General features: G+C 36.9%; 2 protein-coding genes across 6 annotated transcripts; both read right to left on the bottom strand.

The window, feature by feature from the left end:
- Positions 1-570: 570 nt before the first annotated feature.
- On the bottom strand, positions 571-15,894 carry Drat (Death resistor Adh domain containing target). Of its 3 annotated transcripts, none has more exons than XM_076895001.1 (3): positions 15,739-15,894; positions 3,433-4,158; positions 571-2,689 (listed from the first exon to the last, which is right to left on the bottom strand). In XM_076895001.1, exons 2-3 carry the CDS (start codon positions 4,146-4,148, stop codon positions 2,254-2,256), a joined length of 1,152 nt encoding a protein of 383 aa, XP_076751116.1. In that variant the 5' UTR covers positions 4,149-4,158; positions 15,739-15,894; the 3' UTR covers positions 571-2,253. The 3 variants fall into 3 exon arrangements, with proteins under 3 accessions (XP_076751116.1, XP_076751114.1, XP_076751115.1); XM_076894999.1 differs by lacking the exon at positions 15,739-15,894 and adding an exon at positions 4,586-4,944; XM_076895000.1 differs by lacking the exon at positions 15,739-15,894 and adding an exon at positions 4,586-4,944 and having other exon boundaries at positions 571-2,671.
- Positions 15,895-16,570: 676 nt separating this feature from the next.
- Hip1 (Huntingtin interacting protein 1) lies at positions 16,571-24,850 on the bottom strand. Of its 3 annotated transcripts, none has more exons than XM_076894962.1 (19): positions 24,711-24,850; positions 22,654-22,863; positions 22,515-22,578; positions 22,065-22,422; positions 21,920-21,981; positions 20,922-21,196; positions 20,610-20,806; positions 20,401-20,539; positions 20,234-20,321; positions 20,061-20,149; positions 19,782-19,985; positions 19,525-19,705; positions 19,159-19,446; positions 18,839-19,080; positions 17,568-17,720; positions 17,395-17,495; positions 17,104-17,333; positions 16,866-17,029; positions 16,571-16,787 (listed from the first exon to the last, which is right to left on the bottom strand). In XM_076894962.1, exons 2-18 carry the CDS (start codon positions 22,696-22,698, stop codon positions 16,869-16,871), a joined length of 2,877 nt encoding a protein of 958 aa, XP_076751077.1. In that variant the 5' UTR covers positions 22,699-22,863; positions 24,711-24,850; the 3' UTR covers positions 16,571-16,787; positions 16,866-16,868. The 3 variants fall into 3 exon arrangements, with proteins under 3 accessions (XP_076751077.1, XP_076751078.1, XP_076751079.1); XM_076894963.1 differs by having other exon boundaries at positions 22,654-22,716; XM_076894964.1 differs by lacking the exons at positions 21,920-21,981; positions 22,065-22,422; positions 22,515-22,578; positions 22,654-22,863; positions 24,711-24,850 and adding an exon at positions 21,538-21,605.
- Positions 24,851-24,903: the final 53 nt, after the last annotated feature.

Raw genomic sequence — 24,903 nt, 5'->3', positions numbered from 1 at the left:
ACGTACACATTTTTCAATAATAATATAATTCACTACACGTGTTTTATCCAAAGGGATACGTTTAAAATACATAGCAACACCAATTCGCGACGATAAGATAATACGCAATTATGTTTCGGTCATCAATCAATTTTGTATGTTTACACGCGATAGTTACCGGAACAACTAAAATTCGCGCGTCACTCCCGTATCATTACGGAAGTTTGACTTTCTCACAATAAACAATCGACTAATAATATAACAGTAACGCGTATTATTTAATCTGTGACCTGAAATTGGCACATTTATTTCATTTCAATTTAAACAAAAATATTTTACAGGGTTTTCCAAATAAAAAGCCTTTTATTTATGCACAGAAGTACCGTCTACATATCGATTATCGAAATCAATCGATGGCGGCTTTTTTTAAATGCCTGCCTGGTCAATTAACCTGATTTTCATCGACCAACAATTTTTATTAAGTCCAACGAATTGGTCATTGAATGCAGTAGAAATATTATACAATTCATAAACAATAATGAAATGAGAATTCTACGAAGGTGTGCCATGAAAAATAAAAAAGCAGTATGATTATTTTTAATAAAAAATGTATCTGATGTATTATCACCATGATATAATACAATTACTGCCACGATCAACAGTTGACATAATAACACGTGGTGACGTGTATCTATACCGCTAATTTATCGCCTAAGTTTACGGACAAAAATAAAAAAAAAAGAACAAGTACTTATACTGAGATAAACAAAACAGTCTTCCAAGGTATAGCGACTAAATAACTGCAATGTAAGATGTGATCAATAATCATTTTGGTGTGCATACGCAGAAAACGATTCGTCAACTTATTTTATAATAACTTACGCTGTGTGAGAAAGGAATACTGATATCTAAGAATAATTCACAAAAATGCCCCTAAACACAACAGTACATTCGACAAAACTAATTCTCACGCCTCGATTACGAGACACACACACAATCATATCTCATAAATATTACATTACGCGCTGAATATAAAGTAACGTTTATCAGACCTATGTCTTGAATAATTGTAATACCACGCGATTACTTTTTACGTGATTATTGTTTTGGTTCGTAAAACTTTCGGCAGATATAATTCATTAATTTATATCCAAGAATTCGATAAGTTTTTTATCCTCCAAACACGTTTTGAATAATATATTCAAAACATATTCCGAATACGATCTACGAAATATGAGGCTTTACGATCTGATTACTTAGTCCCTGATTAGTAATATTAAACTATAACAATCATTACAATTTAGTTGACGGTGAATATTTAACGGTACGATTAATTATCTTCTGGTATATCGAACTCATACGTATGTATATCTGTTCGTTTTTATACCACATAAGAGTAAAATCTACCTGAGGCTTAACGTAATTAATTATCAACCGATAACCACGTTCAGTTATCGGAAAGGTATTCAGAAACGTTCGTTCAGAAACTTTACTAGAGATTGTGCTTCGTTATATTGGCAGATCGTTGAGCATTATCTCATCAATCGAAATCATTCAATATCGTTAATGAAACATTACAATATGATTAAATATATCCCGCTATCTTCTTTTAAGTAAAAATAACATAGCGGCATCATCGTTTCTCGAATACCCTTTCTTCTCGCTACCTTACAACGAAACGATTTCATAAAACTGCCAATGATGAATCTATCCTGTTGTCTACGATGACTTTTAATGAATCCTTTAAAGCATGTTTAAACGCCTCCGAAACGAAAGGTGGGAGTGTTTGCTCTTATCGGTAACGTACAGAACAACACCACGATTTATAGATATAAACTGATTAAAATAAATCGTTATTATAGGTACATATATCATTGATAGACACGCAGTGGTATACGTGCATCATCCAACTTGCTTCCTTCCTCTTTTCGTTTCGTTTAATGATTAACTGTATGTCACTTTACATATCAACCGTTCAACGATACAATATTTTTCGCAACAAACGCTCTCTCGCAACGGTGGACGATCCACGAGGAAAACGTCCGATTACTCTTGTTACCCTTTTCTTTCTCGCGCTGTGAGAAGAAACTTCGTTCCGACAACCCTTCGTCTCGACGAATCTGAAACATCAGAGTCCTCAGAATCCGTTCAGCCGCATAGGCTGCAACGTCTCATTAACCGAAGGTTAATCTTTCCACTCTTCTCGGCCGCTCTCTGGAGTTCACGTTTCGTGCCGATCCGCGCGGCACACAATCTTTAATCGAAGGGGATCCCTTAATCCGCTGGATAGAAGCGTAAAATCGCGCGGCCCTGGATCTCGGAGTGGCACAATTTCCGCACCACGTCGAGCGCTTCTTCGGCGGGATACACGGTATGCGGAGGCGGTTCGATCTCACCGGAAGCCACCAACTGTACCAGCTCGCGAAGTTGTTCTAAAGTTCCTGGTTCGACTGGCTTGATACTCTGCTGCCATTCCTCGGCGCGTCTGCTGAATTTGGGCAGAAGTCGATCGGCGACCTCCTTGATCACGAATACCACTCCACCTTTACTCAGGCACTGCATGCTACGATGAAGGCTGCGGGAGGTTGTGCCGAAATCGATAACCACGTCCACCTTTCCCTGGCAGGCATCCATCGTTCGCTCGATCAGCTGTTTCTCGTACAGATTCTCGTTCCATTGTACTACGTTGACTCTGTATGGAGAAAGGATACTGTTGGTGAATAAATCGAATGGACTGCTGGGTGGACGCAGATGCACTGGGAATAGACCTATCTACTTTAATCCCGGGTAAATTACCGTGGACTGTAATAGAACCACGAAAACGTGTTTCGCTAACGATGACGACTTAATTTACTTTTGCAAATTAACTGATTAACTTAAATGTCACAATTAAATTGTTCTCTTCCCAAAAACGCAATAATAAATAATACGCACAATTATAATTGCTTGTGCTCGTAATGTGTTAAAAATAGCGCATGCAAATGCAACAGAATGTGATGAAAAAAAAAACAGTGATGACGAGAAATTAGAATGTGACATAACTAGAAAAATAAAGCTGCATATCAAGTAGCAAATGAAGTGATATTCAAGTTGCCTGTCGCGTCGATAAAAGAACGTGAGGATTACAAAAATACCAGTTTATGTAATAATAATTAAAAATCGAGATAAACAGATTATTGCCAAGTATGTGCCATCATAATGACTTTTTTATCGATTTTTTTGATTATCCGGCAATCGATCGAGACAAAGATTAAAAAGCATTACTCCGAACCAACACGCTCTGTGAATCTAGTGACCCACGAGAAGCAACATAACTTCGATAATCATTTTGCGAAGCATCAATTCGACACCATACTTCTCATCGAAGAATGTTGCTTTTCTAACACAAAAAGGTATCTACCATCTACCATCTAACATCAACATCGCAGCAACCAAGCAGCGAAAATAGCTCACCGTTTAAACTCCTGGGCCATGAGCAATCCATCATCCTTCAACGATGCGATGGTGATGGTAACCCGATCCTTCATGTTGCTGAAGTGATATGCCGCGATTCTGAGTGCCCAAAGAGCCAGGCCACCGGTACCGACGATCAGAATCTTGCAAACGCTATTCTCGCCTCGTTGCTTCAGCAATGCTTGAACGTGTTCGTGGGCGGCGAATGCGGTGTTCATGGCCAGCAGCGCACCGGCTGGTAGCATCGCGGCGACGCTCAGGCTCACGTTGTCTGGGATTTTGATGAGGTACTTGAGATCAGGTACGACCAGATACTCGACGTATCCGTTTGGTATACCCTCGTAAGGGTAAAGGATAACACGATCCCCAACAGTGTAGCCGCAATCCTGAGGTACGTCCGCGCCAAGGGACTCGATCACACCTGCTACCTCGTAGCCGGGGAACAAAGCCGCGTCTCGGACACCGTGATGCGGTAAGGATGTAGGAAAATCGCCTTCTAACGATACATCCGTAGCCAGACTGCTAGCACTGGAAACGGAGGTGAGACTAGAGAGGCTCGGCGAACGTCGAGGATGGTAACAGGCCCCAGCACACATCACACGGATGCGAGCACCGTGCGCTGGAACATCCGGAACAGGAACGTCGAAACTGAACACCCATTCACGGCCTGCTACACTCGGGGACTCGATGGACACCTGCCTGCACAGCTTGTTCATATTTTTCTCCCTGCAATACATAGGGGAAAAAGAGTGGTTAAATAGGGTGAAGGATACGTTCAAACTGTGGTTATTGTATAATCACGAGTTATTCTTGTGTACACGGAATTTTTTTGTTGCTCGGAGATAAAAAGTTCTACAACTTTCATGTAAATTTATGAAAGTTCTGTAATTAATATTTTCTAATTATTTTAAAGAGTAGATTTCACAGGGGTACGAGGCACGAGTATTTCTAAATAAAGGAAACAAATGATATTTATTGACGAGGCTACTAAACTACCGAGAATTTTCGACTAAATGTAGCAAGCGGAAAGACGCCGTTAACTCGTTCCGCCCGTCAGCTGTTGTTGCTACACCGAGTTTATACTCGAACATAATCGGAGCAATTTTGCACTTGTGCTTGATGAATTCTTAACGAGAATAAAACATATGCATACCCATTGTAAGCCGAACAGGGTTTGTGTGTAATCGGCGCTACTGGCTCCAATTCGACAGGCATTCTGTATCACAGTTCTCCTTGCTCTCCTTTTTCTAATTATAATTAATCGATAGTTTCTTCTAGAAACTCTTCTAAAAGATCAGGATCTCGTTCACGCGAAGAAAATGTTTCACCTGGCACGTAACTCGGTGCGCGATTCTAAAAATCCTTCGATCGTGATGCTTACTCGATTCGGTTAAACTGTTATTGAAACTTCAAGAGGTAAATAGAGAACGTTCACGAACAAATGTGTAAATTATGGTGAAAGACACGATGCTCTCTGTTGAACGGCGCAAAACACACTAGTCGAACGCGGTGACGCTCGTTCACTTTTATATACCCTCACGGGCTTTCTCAAACGGGCTGCGTTAGTCATTGTAGGCAGGAAAGAGGCATTGGAAGGGGTTGGAAGAAACGGAACGTGAGCAGGTATACGAGCACTCACAGGCCACGTGCAACCTATGTTTTTCTCTTATATCAACGCCTGTACGTTCGTCCAGTGCGTCGTGATAAACGCATGAATGAGGCAAAGATAGCTCGTGCTTTTTTATATTCCAGTGACGATTACGGGTGTTTTTATTCTGCAAACACGTATTCCGAGGATTATCGTCGGAAAGTCTGATACTTATGTCAGGTGGTGTACCTTAAAAAATACTAAAAATGATCGAAACAGGGTAAAAGTGTACTGTATTTTATTTAATTTTTAATATTAATACCTTCATCTTAGTATCACGTGTCTGACCATATTGATTCTTAATAAAACAGGAAATAATCATATTTTCCTTCTAGCATAATATGAAAAGAAAATTTAATTCGATTTTTATTTAGATAATTCAAAGTACATAAGAATGGGAATATTCTGTCATGAATTTTTTTAATAACGGTTATAAGATATATTTGACAACAGCTGACCCGTTTGCGTCATAGATAGTGAAAATACATGGAACATATCTATCTACAAATCTGATATCGATTATTCTAATACAGTAGAACTACTGATATGAATTATCATTCCAATTTCTGTGATGTATTATCAGGCGATGTTAAATATAGCAGATACAATATAAAACAATCATCTTATCGACCAGATGATGATCTATTCTTAAAATACAACTTTACCGAACAATTAATCAATACTCTGCAGTATGTGGTTATTTATACACCTTATCTTTTTGTAATCAACAAGCAAATTTAGTGAATACCACGTTGCACAAAGCGCTCAAGGGATTACCTCGAATAACGTAATTAATATTTCTTATCGTGATTTAATTGAAGTCTGTACAGTGAACTGGAATTTGTTACGTCAAATTAAAGAAGTTGGATCATTTCCAGTTTTAATTAGAATTCGGAGCATCTCGGTATGCGTCCAGTTATCTTGCGTGATATGGGGAAACCAAAACAAAATTATCCGTCAGTTATCAATTTTACATGTGTCATAACACGTACGCATGCACAGATATAGTCACGTTTGCACAGATTTTCATTGTTTTGTTTTGAAGCGAATAGTGCGAGTCTGCACGTCTTCATATTTACTACTGAACAAACGGTGACATCATGCTTGTCATTTGCATGATGACCGTTCGACAATCGTCTCACTCTTGTCATTCGTCTCAGGGATCCGCTTTGACGTCTTTAACTTAACTTTCTAGCCTCTTCATATGTGATGATATTGTAAATGCCTCCACGTACCTAGCAAACTATTACTGTTTTGCGTCGCATTGATTCATTTATTTATCGGTATTGATAAGATAGATAATAGGTGATTCGTAATGTTTGTAAAGAAAAAAAAAAGACAGAAAGCCATCTGTCACATGTACACGAAAACATGTTTACATCCGAAGGAATCGGTTGCAATTGACAAGAACAGTATTTTTAACAGTGTACGTAGTAAATAAGACACTCGAATGTGTTGTTGTACAAGCAAGTGTGTCAACCTTGACATGAAATTGCTAATGTTTCAGACGAAAGAACTTAATAACCGTTCAATTACCGTAATGAAACTAGTAAAACGCAAGACTGAAAATTTATTGCGAAAAAGCATTGTTGAATAGATATTAAAGTGGGAATAACACATCAGTTTCTCTCCTCGGTATTATAATTTTTCAACTTATCAATCCGTCTAACTCTGTTATTACATAAGAGACTCGTTCGTTAAAGGACAAGAATCATCTCTTCATATTTCCATTCAGTCATGATTAACTGCTGTCTGAGTGGAAAACCGGCCGTCAGTAGAAACAGAAATATAGGGGCTAAGTAGAATAAGACCGAGGATAGAGTAGGACAAGTATAATAAGTAGAATAAGACTGCAAAGAACAATACTGTATAAGGTTACCCTACTCACATAACGTTATTTAACAGCAATGCGAAAATTAGTACTTTGCCTCGATACAAGTTTTGTTTGATGTTGCAAAATATTGCAACGTATCGATGGAAAATACTAGAGAACAAGTAAAAGAACGAAACTTTGCTTAAATCATAACTGTTAACATTCCTATAGTTACGGAAGAGTGAATCAGTGCAGATAACTGTAAAATATTTATTAGATTCGTAATTGCAATAATGCGACACAGTTGTCATTACCTCAATCAATATAGTTTGTCGCTAAATGAATACGTATTGGGTGATAACACCGTACGATAACGTCAACGCCTACCGTTACTTAACTAGTGCGTTTTATTAGCATTCATTCATCGTAGTTTGCCATCGTAAACGGTTAGCATCATTGTTATCGTACAAACAGAATCTGCAGTCAAGTAGAATACGCGGAAACAGACCACATCAGACAGTTTGTCTAGATCCCGGAAACGTTTACTTGGCACAGTACTGAAATAGCATGCGACAAGAGTCTAAAAGACGATATTACAAATGCGTTAGAATTATTTTAGACCTAGCTTAGAAATGTCCTTGAGTTCTTCACATAATGAACAAAGCTACCATTTTTTCTGACACATTCATCGAATCAAATGAATACGGAGTAATAGGATACAGTGCTTAGTTTCGCGACTATAATAAGATTTACCTGCTTTACCACTTTTTCATGAACATTTTAAATATTGTTCTGAACACTTATCTGAATAATATCCTGCATAATTTTTTAAGAATTTTTAAAGTCATCATCATTTGTCTCTTTTCAAAAAAAGAACGATCAACTGCATTATGATACCGACCTTGGTTTGAAGGAAGAACAGACTTCCTTCAACAGATTTCGTCTAAATAATATAGTGTGAGAATATATTTGTCATTCGTAAGAAAAAAAAAAGCGTTGGCCATCTCATCGCAAAAGAAAAACAGAAGGTTAACTTTACTTTTTTTATATTGCAGCCCTGCAGGGGTGAGGAAATCTCTAGAGTATTGGATGTCTTCTTGAGTGACAGCTATGGCCTCCTCTATTCCTCACCCTTGCAGGGCTCCAATGTAAAAAAAAATAAAGTTAACCCTCTATTTTTTTGCCATAAGATGGCCGACACTTAGGGGAGTACACTTTGTGGAAAACCGCCTTTAGGGTTAAAAATTAAATTAACCCTTTGAATATTATTAACGCATATACAATTCACCTACAGTTTTCACCATTCCACACAAAATTTCTTTGCTTCCGTGCAGCGGAATATAAAACTGATTATATCATCAGAAAACTTAGTGAATGGGGAAGTTTTTGTGAAATTTGCTGTCCTCCACATCTACGATTAATTACCTAAACATATCACATCAGACATACCGATATGAAAAAACTCATATAACTTCGAATAAAAAGTTATCGTTAATAAAAGGGGGATTACTATACCAAATAGATATGATTTAATTCCTCTCTCGAAATCAGCCTTCTGTCATACAGATATTTTATCGATACGCAAAGTGGACTTGATCCATGATACAGATTATACGTATATAGAACACGCTAGAAGAAGTAGAACTTATATATAGTATTTAACAATCTGTAACAGTTAGTTTGAGGGCAATACAATCTTTTTCTACCACCTTGATTTCAATTTCTGTTTCTTCGATTACATACGAATCACCCCTGCGCAATGTTGCGAAGTCATTTTGTATCGATTTTTTATGAATTCTATAACATTTTTTTCTTTTTATTTTATTATAAACTTATATAATAGCTCGGATTGAAGTAATAGTCGTTCTTTTTTCAACGTTAAAACTGATCACGCTTAGATTGTTCGTGGAACAGGAATAGCAAGAAATCAATTTCTAATGATTGCCAGTATCTCAAGAGTACGCTGTGTCCTTTAAAGAAACCACGTTTCTATTGAAATATTGACTGTACTATTATCTAGAGGATCTATGCACTCGAAAATTCCAGTACGGAGTGACAAGGTTTTCCTGCGAACCTACGTTCTCCCATACGGGAAAATGCATGAAATTGAATAAACATTATTAAGACATTAAAAGCATTAGCATGTATGTCCATGTAACGACGAACAATTTTTTTTTTACATGATTGAACGTCCTAATGATCGTGAATACGTGTTACTGCAATGATCATCAGTGGAAAAATACGTATTTTCAATGTGAAAGAACAAAGCAACTGATTCCATCTTGACGTGTTCTCGTGGTACAAAGAGATTCTCATAACGCTGCTGAGCGCTGGTCAAAACCAAAGAAACTTCACAGAGAACAAGTTATCATTCTAGAAAATACTTCGAAGAAGCTTCACCAATATCACACTTTTAAAGCAGTAATTATTGGTTATCTCTAAGCACTAAAAATATTGAAATAGTAAATACCTATATAGTCTCTTCGTGATAGACCATATTATCTTCAACAACTTTATTCTACTTTATATTTCTTCATACTTTTTTATCTCTACAATCGACGTAAATATGTTTATGTTGTTAATGTACTTTAACAATTTCGTAATTTGTTATCAGAAGTAATCACATATTTTTAGTTCATCTATCGGCTAAACAATAAATAAGTTTTTGCTACTAGAATCCTCAAAATAATTTTTTTTTTGGCATAATCATTTTTGTTGCAAAAAATTGTACCAACCGATTGGGCGTGAGCAGGGAAGAAAATTGCAAGTCATGATTCCCCGAAAATAACTGTTTAATGATAAATTGCATTACGTTAGAAACGAATGTTACACGTCTGTTTCATCGACGCAGAAATTTTTAGATACCCTTTATTCGCGCACCGTTTATTTTTCACGATATCATTAACTATTCTGTTTATATCTGGCCCACGGGATATTCGATGTGTGTATGGTGCCATTGTGAATATTTTAAAATATACATATGTACGCGAAACAACGCGCAGAAGTCTTTCTAAATTTGCGCGCGATATTCTTACGCCTTCGTGAAAAAGGCAGTATAAATCAATTGCATGAAGGAAAACAAACAGTAATAGCAGCCTCGAACTACTACCGAAAGATATGCTTTTACTAGGAACCAATTAAGTGTATGTACATTACCAACTAAACAAAAGACAGGCAAATTATTCCGGCGAAACTAGTGTGCCGTCATCTTCTAATGCATTTTTAAAAAAGCTGTTACCTCACAGTAAAAGTCAGGCAAAGAAATAAATGTAATACGAGCTCCTTGAACTTCGTACCACGTAAGTGCTCGTTCAGAAAACTTCCAGATCATACAAACGCAATCCATTTTAACTTTTATTTTTATAACAAAAGGAAAGGAACCATTAAACCACGAAATCTACGCGTGCGAGCGAACTGTTTGAGTTACAGTTACGTTTACGAAATGGGTGTTTTACAATCGTCGCAAAATTCACGTGTCATCACGCCTCTACTTCTACGCGAAAATCTTCCACTGCAGAGAAGGAGGGCAATGGTTTTAACCGTGAGAGCGACTCGCATGGACTACTGAGGAGGGTATCAAGAACCCGAATGTAATTTCCATTTTTATTCACGAATGAAACGGTCTTCATCGTTTCCATATGCATTACTTATAATACCAATTTTTAAATTACACCTTGCGCTTCTTCATCTACCTCTCCTTTTCTTACATATCACCCACTGTTTGATCAGAAAACACTTTAAAGACAACTAATACAGAATAATTTCATCTTTACTCAATCTTTCTCTAAATTTACAAAGATTACGCTTGTCATGCTAGAAACAAACGATAAGGAAAAACTATGTGGTTCTTCAGAAGATGAAATCCCTGAAACAATCTGTCCGTAGACAGACTTCTGTGTTTCCCACTGTTAGATATTTTTGTACAAGCGCGTCAGTAATTTTCCCACCGAGAAAAGACGAAAACAGGGCATTTACCATGAAATCAATGTGTATTTTAAATAACGTAGCGCGAGTCGGTTCGACTGCATCAGCGGAACACGCGGTGGGAGAAGTCGGTCGATGGCTAGGGACCGTGGTCACGCTGGAATCACGTGCACATCAGCAGGCATCCGCGTGCACAACCGAGCTCAGCACGCTTTCGCCTACCCGGAGTACAATGCCCGTGGTGTTCCGGGACATTTTTACCCCCTGAACAGAAACTAGCCCGGGTCCGTTCAAAAATCTTGTCGACGACAGTATGTACTGTCAACCCTCCTAGAACGCGGAGCTAAAATTCTGACAGCCCTCCTAATTTTGCATATACACTGGACTATATCTTCCTTTTAGACAACAGAGTTGTGTGCATCAGAACTCGGTACTCTGAGAATGCAATTTTCATATAACACAGAACGAATCGAAGTGATCCATATTTTACTTACTTCTGAGTCTCTTGTACCACGGTTTTCGTATAACGTGGCACAAATAGCGACTGACAATTAAAAGAGAAACCATGGATATCCCTTATCTCATTGACAAACGCCAGGAAAGATGTAAACGCCTAAAAAGATATAGAATCGAAGAAAGTTTACATCATCGGTTGTGAAGTAAGACACTACCGTGAAGCGGATAGATATTTTTGGTCGTTCTAGATGCTTGTGACTGATGAGTTGGGTTTCTTGAACGAAAAGGAAATTCAAGTTTCGAAAATGGCTGTTCGTTTGAAATATATATAGAAGAGGCGTAAATATTTCTTTAAATAGAAGATTGCATTAATTTAGAACTTGTGTAATTCAGCGATCAATGATTGTCGATCGGAGGATTTTGGAAGTAACGACGATTTAAAGATTCCAGAGTAAATGTTCATTGAGAATTATTCACCAAAGGTCGGGTAGTAGCTCATTTCACCAAGGGTTATTTCGTTACGTAATACTGTGCACGATGCACATGGCCGACACACGACTTTAATTATAACTGACCACCTCGAAATATTCACCAATTGGCATAGAACAAGTTTCATCAAATAGTAGCTTAATTTCCATTTAAAACATGGACGAATAATTTAGGAAATTCAGTTTAATTCGGGATTGAAGTTCTGCTTAAAAGTGAGACATCGATCAGCAGGAGGATAACAATTCTCGAGAAGGGCGTTGAAAGCGATTAAATGCATCTGGTTCAATGTGTGGGCGATGCATCAGTAGCATTCAGAAGCGTCTGAGATCGGGGCAAGGCGATGTAAATTACATGTTTGTCCTCGCGTGTGTCCCTGAAAGGCGAAATTCGTTCTACGTTTCATGGACATTTTCTTCCGTGGAAAATATTCGTCAATAAAGGAGATGAACTTTTCCTTCCACGAACATGACACATCTCCGATACCTCTCTTTTAATGGTACACGAAGCGTATTTTACTTTCAGTCGTACAAGGCCACGTGTTTACTCGTTACAAAATGATGGAACTTCGTTAATCGAAGGATAGACTAGGTTTATTTCTCTGTAGAGTATGCATTTAAGACCGATTTAAAACGATGTATTCTTAATATCTTCGAAAAATGATTCATCTGTTAATCAATATTATACGTCGCGATAACGAACGGGGAAAGGAATTAATTTATAAATTAATAAACGAAGAGAAATACTATAACAAACTGGATGTTGCAGCTGCGCAAACAGGAACCGGTAATGATAATCGTTCGTGTTGGGATGTCGTTTAACGATAATCGCGGTGCCCTCAATTTCGTGCGAAGATGTTTCAGGGTGCAATAAAAATTTCATTATTCACACGGATTCGCGTGTCGATTTAATCGGAAACAAGCACACAGGCACATATATAAATTATGTTTCAAGTTGTACAATTTTCGTTTCAGAAACTGACAAATCGATCCGTTCTGTTTGCGTTTCGTGAAAGATGCTGAAGATATGTAGGTCAATTAATGTTGTTGGTTGCTCAATCGATCACGCTCCAGTCGAAGGAGGTGAAATTCATAAGTAATAGAAGACGTTACTTCATACTAGTATACGTAGATGCGTAACGTGGGAACAAAACCACCGAGGAAGCCCTACCAGTTACACCAGGTAATTATGTAAACTGAAATAGTCGTTTTATTACTGAAACCAACCACTTGTTATGGAATCTGTGGATTCATGAAACCAGTCTGGCTAGATCCACGCAAAAGAATGCACCGTGTATCGTTGCCCGATTAATGATACCAGATTTTCAGTTCCATGGACTTCTGCTCCCGTGTTTTCATCCTGGGTATATTCAATTGCATTTATTCTGCGATCACCGAAGAAAAATTAACGATCGAAACGAATAACACAATTCAATCGTTGACCTGCGAATGTTTATATTACGCAGCAATAACTCGTGATATTACGAATTCATTTACGACGGTAAGTAAAGAATAAAAGAGTAAAGACGAGAAAATGAACCAACGGAACGAGAAAATTACTCGACGCCTACAATAGTCGTTCTATAATAGTAGTATGCACCACGTCTACAATAGCGTCATTATTTGCCTAATGTATGGTCTTATTGTTCGAGAAAATTGTGCGCGCCTTCCTTTTTTCTCTCCCGCTAGCATTGCGATGTGGTTAAATACTGACTCTGAATCATTAGCAATCGAAATACGAAAATAACAACGCTTTCAAGGTCTGTTTTATCAGGGTGGAACAGCTCGGAGAAGACCAACGACGCAGATTATTTTTATCAAAACAAACGTTTCGCTTATTTCCAGTTGACTAAGATTTTTATCGAAACATACTGAAGCATACGATGTCGTGGCTTAAAAATCGTTAAATTATGGTAAAAAAACCATTTTAATCCCGATTCCGCTCTACTATATCATAGATTTAACGAGATCTACATTTTTACCCATCGATCATTGTTGTTAAAACGGAGGCTTTGGATGAAAATCTTATCGAGAACAATACAAAGATAAGAATGGTATATATTAGAGGATATTATATCGAGTTAGTGGTGTTATCGAACGAAACTCAATTATTTTACATTCACCGACAATAATAAGTCAATGACCTGCCTCAACGGTAGAAAGTAACGACGTACTCTCGAACCTCTCCGGCTACCAAAAATAATTAATCAGACATTAATGAATCGATTAAAGAAACGGCGCAGCAGACACACGTTCCCAGAAACGATTCATACAATGGCTTATTCATCATTCCCATTTATGATAGTACGTCGCAAATTTAACTCTTTTCTTCTCCGACCATTCTTCTTCTCATTCTTTATTCGAGGTCGCCATATTTCTGGCTGAACTTGGACATCAGAAATGCTATAAGAATTCATTCGCCACAGTTATTTATTCTGTTTAATAAATGCAACTGCTTGTGATTTTTTGCATTTTAAAAGAGCACACATCGCTTGGCGAGACAAAAAATGTCAATGCCATTAATTAATATCATTATAAGTAAGTAAACACGATGATACATGCCGAACGTTGGCATGTTCTAGAGACACGTGTCGAACGCGACACAACAGATTTATTAAACCGTCTCAATTGGATGACGCCATCCATATTTAACAATTAGCAATTTTTCAATTTACGAACCACCCGTATCCGAATCTCATTACTTTACATCGGCCATTAAATCAACTAATTCTTTAAATCAGGAAATCCTTTTGAGCAAAAAGTTAAAGTTCAATAAAAATGAACTAATTAATCTTAATTTATGCAAATGTAGATATGATAATGTAATTTAAATGCATTAAAAGCATAAAGGATGGAACACTACACGATATTCTTTGTAAAAAGTAAGCGATTAAAAACATAATGGAGATGCACGTTGGACAAAAGTTCTCCAGAACCTTAGTTCTACAACACTTTTGCAAAAACGATGGGCAAACTTAAACGCCGCACCAATAAGCTTTTTATACGAGCTGAGACGAACAAAACGGTCTTCAAGTTGGTTACAGCGCAAGCTCTACTTTTGTTTACACTGTCACAAGTCGATGGAAGCGTTTTCGAAAAAAACAGGACCACTGTCTCACGAATATATCACGATCGTTCGCGAATTATCGGGCTTTCCAGCCACATGTATCACAAAATGATGATTTCATCGATAAAGTCACGCGTGTATCAGTTTCTGGGCTCCGAATCAGCTGTTCACGAGAAGTCACTCAGGTGCTTGGTACTTAGTCTTGTTGACGATATTGGTTACGTGAAAGCATAGACAGAAATGCGTAAGTAAAAGATAATTGTCCTCTTTTCTACCGGTTTGTATTTACTTCCGCACTGGAAAGTTAATAGATTACACAAGAATACAATTAAAAGTGACGAGCCGATTAAAATACCAGCGATGGCACAGTAGAACTGATTCTCCTTTTTATCAAATCTGTTAATTACGAATAGATAGCTTTTATTCAGAAATCTATTTATAATTATCGTATTATGTTACTTGGTATTATGTCGTATAATATACCGTAACGTATGTTGCGCTTATTCGTTTAAAAAATTTGCAAGCCGATCAATATTTTCATGTTTGCGAAACGTCAGCAGAAATTCAAAGACCGCGGTTACTAGCCGGAAATCCACTGTGTTCAAAAGAACGTAGCTGCAAATTTTCATTGATTTCAAGCCACGGATATTTTTATCATCGATGCTTGTTCGTCTATTCAAATATTACAAAGGAAACTTCGGCTTTTTCAAACTTTATCCATTTATGTAAAAATAAATGACACACACTGGCAGTGAATCGGATGGCTGAAAAATATAAGCATTTTATGTAATCGCCATATCCTCTCTAATGCCTACTATCGTTCTTTCGCCGTAGAGGCATTAATTTTTCCACCGGCTAATCGTATATTCGACGAGCGTTTATTTTAGACAATGAATCAAAATTGACTCCTCACCTTACGAGTTAACCCTTGCAGCGATGTCTTCGGTAGTGTACGGAAAGGGAGTTGTCGATGCTGACGTCTTTCACGCGGCACGATGACGATCAATTGAGGCTCTTATGAAAACGCGAACACGTACTGCAAGTGGTTACACAGCAAGCCTTCGTAGCATTCTGATAGAATTACCGCGGAGGATATAATAATTGTATCCAGCGAGGGCGCTTTAAGGGAAATCACCATCGCGCCGACGCTGAAAAGTCTACAAATTCAGCGTCGAACAATAATCCATGGAAGGGATGTCATCGATCGCACGAACAAGGGGTCCATGGCCCGTAAATAGCAATCCCTCTACTTTACTTTATATTTTTCATGTCAGAATAAATAGCACTTTTACGAGCCAAAAACTTCATCGACATTTCTTCACGGATTACGTCTTCTTCACGGATTAAGATACATGATTTCATTTACTATGTGCTCGATTAATTTCTTTTATTTTCTCATTCTTATTTACTTAGAACTCGTAGCGTATTTTGTTGGTCAAGTGTAATCATTACTAAAGGATTAATTTGGCTAGGAATTTTTAAATGTTGAAACGTAGAAAGAATACAGTACCGAGTTAACAAAAAATAGACTTTGATGTAATCCGGGTTAAGGTCTCTAAGGATCTCCTACCATATTCGTATCGTTTCCTATGTTACCGATTTAACATTAATGTTAATCTATGTATGCACACACACAATTCTACTTACATTAACAGTTCTTACTATTATGACGTTTCTACATATGTACTCGATACAAAGGGAATAGTAAAATAATTTGATTCTTGTTCAAGTATCTTCGGTTGTCATTAAAAAGAAATAAAATTGTATTTATTAAACATTAAACATGCAAATGTTACAATAATTCGATTTAAACAACCCAAGTAGATCTCCTTTTCTGCAATATATTATTTTATGAGATTTAATTATTTATTTGTGATTTGTAAAGTTTTCATTCAATACTGTTTAATGCCGATAAGAAAGATATTCCGTTAACGTGAATCTCACATAAACGTTAGTAAGAATCTGAAATCGATCATTGAAGTTAAGCTATTTGAAACGAAAATAATGATTTGTAATAATATGTATTATAATTGTACGTACTGATCAATCTTTTTCGGCTTCAAGTTGATAATGATAGCGACGTAAAGCAGCTAAGCGTAATCTTTCAGTCTCCAAAGCCTGTTCTAATTCCAACACGCGTACCTGCGCTTCCATTTCTAATCGTTTGGCTTGATGTAGACTTAGTGCAGATACGTCGAAATCATCTGTAAGATATTACAGTTATTAATTTTTTTTATAATTCGGAAGCATCAGGAGAAATTTCGATAAGTAATATCACCATTTTCTTCAACAAGTTGACTGCAGTTTTTAGCTGTCGCAACAACGCTTCCCGTTGCCTGCGTTACGTCCCTCGATGCCTCAGAAAGTGCAGCTAAATTATTGCTGTGTCTACTAGCTTTCACTCTGCTTGCAACCACTAATTGCGCTGTAGACGCAGCAATTCCTTGAGATGCGACCACTAACTGTTCAAATTTACCGTTCCCGGACACAACTTTATCCGCGGCTTCCCTACGAATGTAAAAAAAATTTGTAGATAAACAATAAGTTAAAGAATACCATTGGTACTTACAATAAAAGATTAGCACCCATAGCTACTGCTTTCGCTGCTGATATAAGTCCTTCGGACCATTGATGATTACGTTTATAAAACTCCGTTGCTGAGGCAGTGCCCTAATGTATTTAAAATATATTTTCGTATCTTATAAAGTATTAAATATATATGTAATAATAACAACTGTTTACCTTTCCTTGATCTATAATTTCTGCCTGCAATACTCTTGACTTTTTAACTAACTTTCTTATGCACTTCATTAACTCTGTGCAGGAGTCTAGAATCTTGCCATTTACTTCTAATTTTAATCCGGAATCCGCTGCACGAGATTTTTCCAACATGTCCTAATGTATTAACATCACGTAGATTAACAGATAAAAATAGAGCACATATGTTTACATATATACATATTACTACACAATTACTACAATAAAATATAGAAGGTACCCAGACAATACAGCAAATGACAGAACACTTTGAAAAGCACCAGCGTATCACGGTGTTTTATTATAATAATAATTTTATTGTAAGCAGTTTTATTATAATTTATTGTATATTTCAGTAGTTTTATTGTAATTTATTGTATATCTCACCAGTTTTATTGCAATTTTTCATATATTTCCCGCTTTAGAGGTAAGAGAGAGAAAGATATATAAAAAAGCTACAAGAAAGAGTGAGACAGATGATACCGACACTACTCCGGAACCCCTGTCCCCATCTCTGTGAAAAGTGCTCAAACTAGTCGCACAGCGTTATCGACAGCGAAGTAAACTACTGCAGAACTAGCTCCATCTCTCGGAGAAGCGTTGAAAATAGTCGGAAATTAGTTTCATTATTTTACACAGAGATGGCGCCAGTAGTTCTTCAGTAGTTTACTTCGCTGTCGATAATTACGTGCGACCAGTTTGAGCACTTTTCACAGAGATGGCGCCACGGGTTCTATAGTAGAGTCGGTATCATCTGTCTCACTCATTCTTACAGCTTTCTTATACATCTTTCTTTCTCTTACCTCTAAAGCGGGAAATATTCAAAAAATTACAATAAAACTATTGAAATATACATCCCGACAACACAACTTTGTTACAGCAGGAGCACTGTGATGTCACTTGCGCCAGCTGACAGTATATATTTACTACATATTATGCAATTTTAATAGAAAAAGAGCTTTTAAACCTCTACTGTATATCATCATATTATATATCATTTTTATAACGATGTAAAAAAAAAATACGTTTTAATTTGTACGGAAACTCAGTTTCCCTGTTAACAAATATCATATAACACGCGTGATACGCTAGTGATACTATGGATGCTGCATGGGTGTCTCAGAACGTGCTGTTACCGCGTATCATCACAACCATCGACGAGTGCGGACGTAGATGACTATGAAAGTAATGTCACGCTGCACAAGTAACATCACAGTGCTCTTACTGTAACAAAGTTGTGTTGTCGGAGTAGTTACCTGTATTCTACCCGCAGCTTCTTCTATTGCTTTATCCATACTCAATAATTCTGCTTCTACCAAACTTCCGATAACTTCAACATTGCCTTGCGTATTGGATAATGTGGCGGCAAGCTCGCATACTTTTTTAAACTGCTGCTTTACTTCGTTGATTTGGCCCACGGTAACAGGTGATTTTTCTCTTATATGATTGAACATTGTTAATGATTGTAGTCCTAGCTGCTTGCACTCATCAGTCAATTCTATGATGCAATAATAAGTCAAAACAGTACATTATTTTCAATAACTCTTTAAGAATTTTAGTATTATTTGTAGCTTACTATCACCCAACGCGATATCAATAGAAGTGTTTGACGTAGACCTTGCATGAATCATATAAAGCCCCAAAACGTACGCAACATGTATTGCACTTGTAATAAGCACTTTCCCATTCGTTGTATCACATACATAGCCAGTGTACGATGCGTCTAGAGTATCTAATGTTTTTAATGTTGATTCCTCTAATTTTTCTAGGTATTGTGGAGTGCAAGTTAAATCAGACATTGCTGGATTATCAATAGCATTTAATGAATATTGCATAATATTTTCTGCTTCGGAAATGCAATTTACTAAAACATAAAGTTCAAGTTTATTTCTAACGACTAATGAGAAGTATTTCTTGTTACTAAACAAATTGAAATGCTTACACATCAACTCGTGCAACATAGTGTCAGCATATGTATTCATTTCGTTGCGGCATCGTTCAGCTTCAACTTCTAATTTTTCGATCTTTAAATCTAACTCTTCTTTCTGTGCTAATAAATCGTGTAGATCTCCCTCCAAAGCCGTTTTTTCAGAAGTTATAAAATCATTTTTGGCAATCAACGCCTAAAATATTGAATATTCATCGGAACGGAATAAAAGTCAACGTGAACTTAAAGCGAATAAAACGAGAAATATTAACCAGGTTTTCAGCTTTAGCATCATTCAGCTGTTGTTTCACATCATCTAAATCGTGTTGAGCTTCGACAGCTTTTCGCGCCTCTTGCTCTGTAATAGCTTGGCCTTGTATCAATTCTTCAAGACGCCGTTCTGCTTCGACTGTACGCCGTTCGGATTGTTCTTGGGCCATTTTCAACACTCCTAACTGCTTATCTACTGCAGCTTTCTATCGCGTAAAAGTAGAAATGGACTCAATATTTAATATTTCTTTTCATCTTTTAAACATTTATAACAATTCTACCTTTCTAATTAAATTGATATGTTCTTCTCTGAACTTCGAATAGGCATCTTTTAACTTTTGAAATTTCTCCTGTAAAGTTTTGTACTTTTCTAAAAAAACAGACAAACAAATTAAAATCACAAATGTTTTCCACAATATTTTATATAACGCGATTGAAATCAACACGTTCAAACCTTCGCTTTCATGAACTTTCGCCATCATATCTCCTTTCTGCTTGACGAGGTCCTTATTAACTTGTTTCTCTTGTTCGATTTCAGTGCACTGAATAATGAAAAAGCGTGTGCATTAAAATGTCAAATACCCGATAAACATATTAACAGAAATATGAAACAGGCTTTACTTTAATACGTAAATCCGATTCTAGCTGTATGACTTCAGATTTAAAATCCCCCACGATCCGTTGATGCTCCGTCAATATACGATGCAATTCTTGTCTTTGACGATTGTTCTCTTGTCGTAAATGATCGATGAGACTTTCTCTAAAACAATGAACAATCGTATCGTATAACTTTTCGCATTCGGATTAATGATTGCAATTTCTAAGTGTACCTCTCTGCTCTCGCGTCGGGTGAAATAGAACCATTTCGCGTAGAATCTAATTGATCGCCTGGTAACGAATTTGTATCAGAAGTATCGATGAGACTTTCAACCACAGTCTCAGAATCCAATGACGCTTCTGGCGGTAATACTACTCTCGGTGTAACGTAAGTCCCTAATTCGGATTGTTTTAAAAAGTTTGGTGGATTCTACAACGTACAGTAATATATATTTTACAAAAGTACTATTCGAACGAACCCTTTGGATTGCAGTGGCATCACTGTGATAACACCTATCTTAGAAGTTGAAAACTGCAAAGCTCACCTCAGGTAACGAAGGTATCGTTATAAGTTGCTTAAAATACTGTCTCTGCTTAACGGTAATGTAAAATTTCTTTAACTCTTGGAACTGTTTCGAAAATCTGTCCCGGTGGCCGGTTAGGGTGTCCGCGGGCAGAGAATCATGAAGTTTAAATAAAATTTTTACACAATAATCGTACAACTGCGACGCATCTAGAACACAGGGGATTAGCGGAGCCAGCCGACACTGTCCACTGACAGTCATCGAGTTCGATGGTGTGTTCTTCAAGGAAGTGGTAACTGAAATGTTTCATTCATTCAATTAATACCCAACGCAAATCTGTAATATCGTCGACCTAACAGAATTTCGAGACAGGCTTCAATCGGGAAGTGGTTATTTAAAAGCGATACGCTATGTGTCCACGATACGCTACATACGATCGAGCAAATGTACCTGTAACGATCGATTTAATCGTATTTGCTTATTCGAGCACCGCAACGTATCGCGTTCTATCTTTTAACTTTTCTCTTTCTTTCTTTTTTCTTTCAATTCGTGCAATGCTTGCATCTAATCAGACGCTACGAATCTGTTGGTAGCAAATGTCTTTTTGTCGAAAACTCACGGAATAAAGAGATATTACCGTCGTGTAAATTGTTCTGTTCATCCGTCAATGACGCCCCCGTTCATTTATTCAGCATGCAGATCTCGATTTAACCGGTCTGCCTCGGTTCGGTTCGATCTGGATAATCGAGATTCTAGTAGATTAATTACGTCAAAATATGAAGGAACCTAAATTGTTACCGCGATGGTTTACCGCACCAAACTACTATAACACGACTGACCAAGGTTGGCTAAATTAAAACAAAAACGAAATACATCGAAGGCTGGTATTCGTGCAAAAGCATTTGTTAGTAACAAAGATATAAGCGGGGTGTGATTTATTTCTCGTCAATCGAAACGAAATCGGAAAGTCAAGTACTTAAGAAAGCGTGGTGACAGACAAGTATGTCCTCCGTACCTACCTGCACGTTGCAAATTCAAAATATCGTCCATGTAATCGAACATTTCGACCGACATTTGGAAACTAGAGGGAAAAAAAATAGTACAGGATAGAAACATAGATACAAGTCATGAATTAAAAATGTTCGCAGGAAAATAGGAACTTACTAAAAATTGTTGTCGTTCTCTCCCATCGAATGCAATTCCTCCGGCGTTAGTTGAAGCGTTCCGGGTATACGTGGGTTTCGCTTGTGAAAATCTAACTTGGTGATCAGTAGTCTTATGTACAATTGAATCAATGGGCCGTATCCTTCCCTCAAGTGTTGCCATAATTTCCCTAGGTCTTCCAATTTCCCGCGATACCGTTGAGAATCGGGGATCACTTTCGCGTGACCTTCTCGTAGTACCTTATGCAAAACGTGACAAAATTTCCACGCGACTATCTGATTCTCTTGCAACGGCTGCCGTAGCATGTACGACCAAAAAACCACTCCACCCTTCTCTTGATACGTGCCTATTATCGCGCCTATATTTTTGTATAAGGTTACGTACAGCTTAATAATGTGCTCTACTAATAAAATTGCGATCTCTTAATTAAAAGACGGAGAAAAAGGATACTTCGAACGTGTTTCTCTTTTACAGGTGTTTCTGTGGGATTAACGGCTTTCCCAATAGCGATACTCTAAGAATTGAAAAGGATTTTATGATTTTTTTTAAACTTTACACGAAGCAAAATCTTCCTACGAAATTCGTTTACCAGCTGGTGGAGTTGCTTATCGGTGAGTGGAACGGCACTCGTCATGATAAATGTGTACAATAGCTGCAGCAGAAATTGAAGCACGTGTAAATAGGAATCTTAATGATCAGTCCATATGAAGAATCATCATTCCACCGATTCGTCGGTCGTTTTAAAGATACATCATTAATCGAACACGTTTGGCATTGTTGCGTTGTTGTTCCACATCGCCTGAAAAATTACAGATAACTGGCAAAACATTTCACGAAGGACAAAATATATCATTGAACAATCTATTACACAAGGATATATCGTTCAAATATTATTTTATAAGTTGCATGCCTTACATTTACTTCTCTGTATTGTACAGAATTCATATAAACTTAATCGATAAACTAACTTATTAAACGCCTGATTAAACCAAAGTGTAAAGAAGTTTTCATTTTCTTTTCTAATATTTGAAAATATGTAAAACTACAACGTACCGCAAAATAAGTTATGAAAATTTAACTTGTTTCTACGTATTCCTGCCAACCTTGCTACAATAATACAGCTAGCTACAGCTGCATTGCATTCTTTGTTGCAATTCCTCGATAATAAAAAGAAAAGAAGGAAACATTTTAAAGTACGTGATAGCTAGTGAAATTTCGGGAGTTTCGCTCAAAAAATCGTTCAACGTCGATACAATACGTATTCCAAGTGTTCAATCTCGGAAGTCCAAATGATGGGTCTTTTATGTTCATTAACCCTTCTAGTGGTGTCACCGCACCGGTACTGTTAACGATGCCTGTGCCAGAAAAAGTGCCGCTATTCGGTTACGTTCATTCAGAAAGTATTTCACTGACTGCACTTGTGCATTTAGATGAATAGAGAGAATGTAGCTCGTTTCATCACAAGTCAAAGACCCTGTGTATTGCTGTTACAAGGAAAACAGAGATGACGACCGAATTAAATAGACGTAACATTGTCAACATACGATTCTAGCACCCAATTAAGAACTAATATAAACAATAATCTATTACCGTCTTGTTCAATAACACGTATCGATAAAAAAAAAAACGAAAATATGGTTCAAGGCAATACTGAACGTACGAAAGATTTTTTTCGGGGGCAATATGCTTATACGCGTACGTATTGTACGTATTTATACTCTTGGATACTAAGGTTTGAAATTTGTATCGCAGATATCTATATTTGAAAGTGTACAGAAGAAAGTAGAAACTAGATTTAAAATTATCAGCGTTAGTTATCGTGGTTGTACGTATCGGTATTCATTAACTGCTAGAACGGTATAAAAATTTCCTTCGCTAAAAACATTAGAAAAATTGTATCATATACTTTATAGCAACATTATGCTGTATTTTTTACTTTTATCATTTATTCATTCCCAATGTGTCTCTTATTTGCTAATGCTTAGGTCGCATCGAATTTAAACAACATTAAAAACACTAATATAAGTATTTATAAATATTATTATAATTCGAACTTTTATGCATAATCGAATAGGATTGCACTAAATTAAAAGTTATTATTTCAATTTTATTAATCGCGTAGAGTTTACACGTATTTTACAAGTGGCGTCAAAAATACATATGTGCATGCGTCGAAAATAATCAGAGGCGGTTTCCTGTTTGTTGATACATTTCTTAGAATTATGTGTACAATACCGCTTTCCAAATAGTATGTTCCTTTAAAATAAAATTCATTTCAATGTTCTTAATAAATGATAATTATCAAAATTCAATAATTCTACACCCAAATAGAACTGTCAATAATTTAAAATCTCTCTACAATATGTGTACACCATAATAAACATATTTTCTAACCTATAAAAGGCATCGAGACGATGTAGCGAGTTAGAACGAGGTCAAGGACCGGATTTTCATCGTATACGCAAAGTTTTAGTAGTTTGAAACGTCCGTATATATGTTTTAATGTCAAGGTACGTTATAATATCTTTACTCGGATAACGAGTAAATGAGATATAACCTTACGCTCATTTAAAAGGCATCAACACGTTTGAACGATTATTTTGTAAATGTAACATGCAGTTCAGCATTAAAATTCGTAATACATACCTAAAACTATCTCAACAGTCTATGCCATTAAATCCAAACCTCCCTGCCTCGTTAGAAAACGTGTAATTGCATGAAACTCATTGCACTGTCAATACACAAATTGTTTCAAAAGATTACGTAGCATAGATCCGACTATCGTAAACGGGAACTTCATAAATGCGCACTAACACCTCATTTTGAATATTAATACCTC

This window comes from Xylocopa sonorina, chromosome 5 (assembly GCF_050948175.1).
Source record: "Xylocopa sonorina isolate GNS202 chromosome 5, iyXylSono1_principal, whole genome shotgun sequence".
In the NCBI taxonomy this organism is placed as follows: domain Eukaryota; kingdom Metazoa; phylum Arthropoda; class Insecta; order Hymenoptera; family Apidae; genus Xylocopa; species Xylocopa sonorina.
This window is presented reverse-complemented; position numbering and strand designations above follow the sequence as displayed.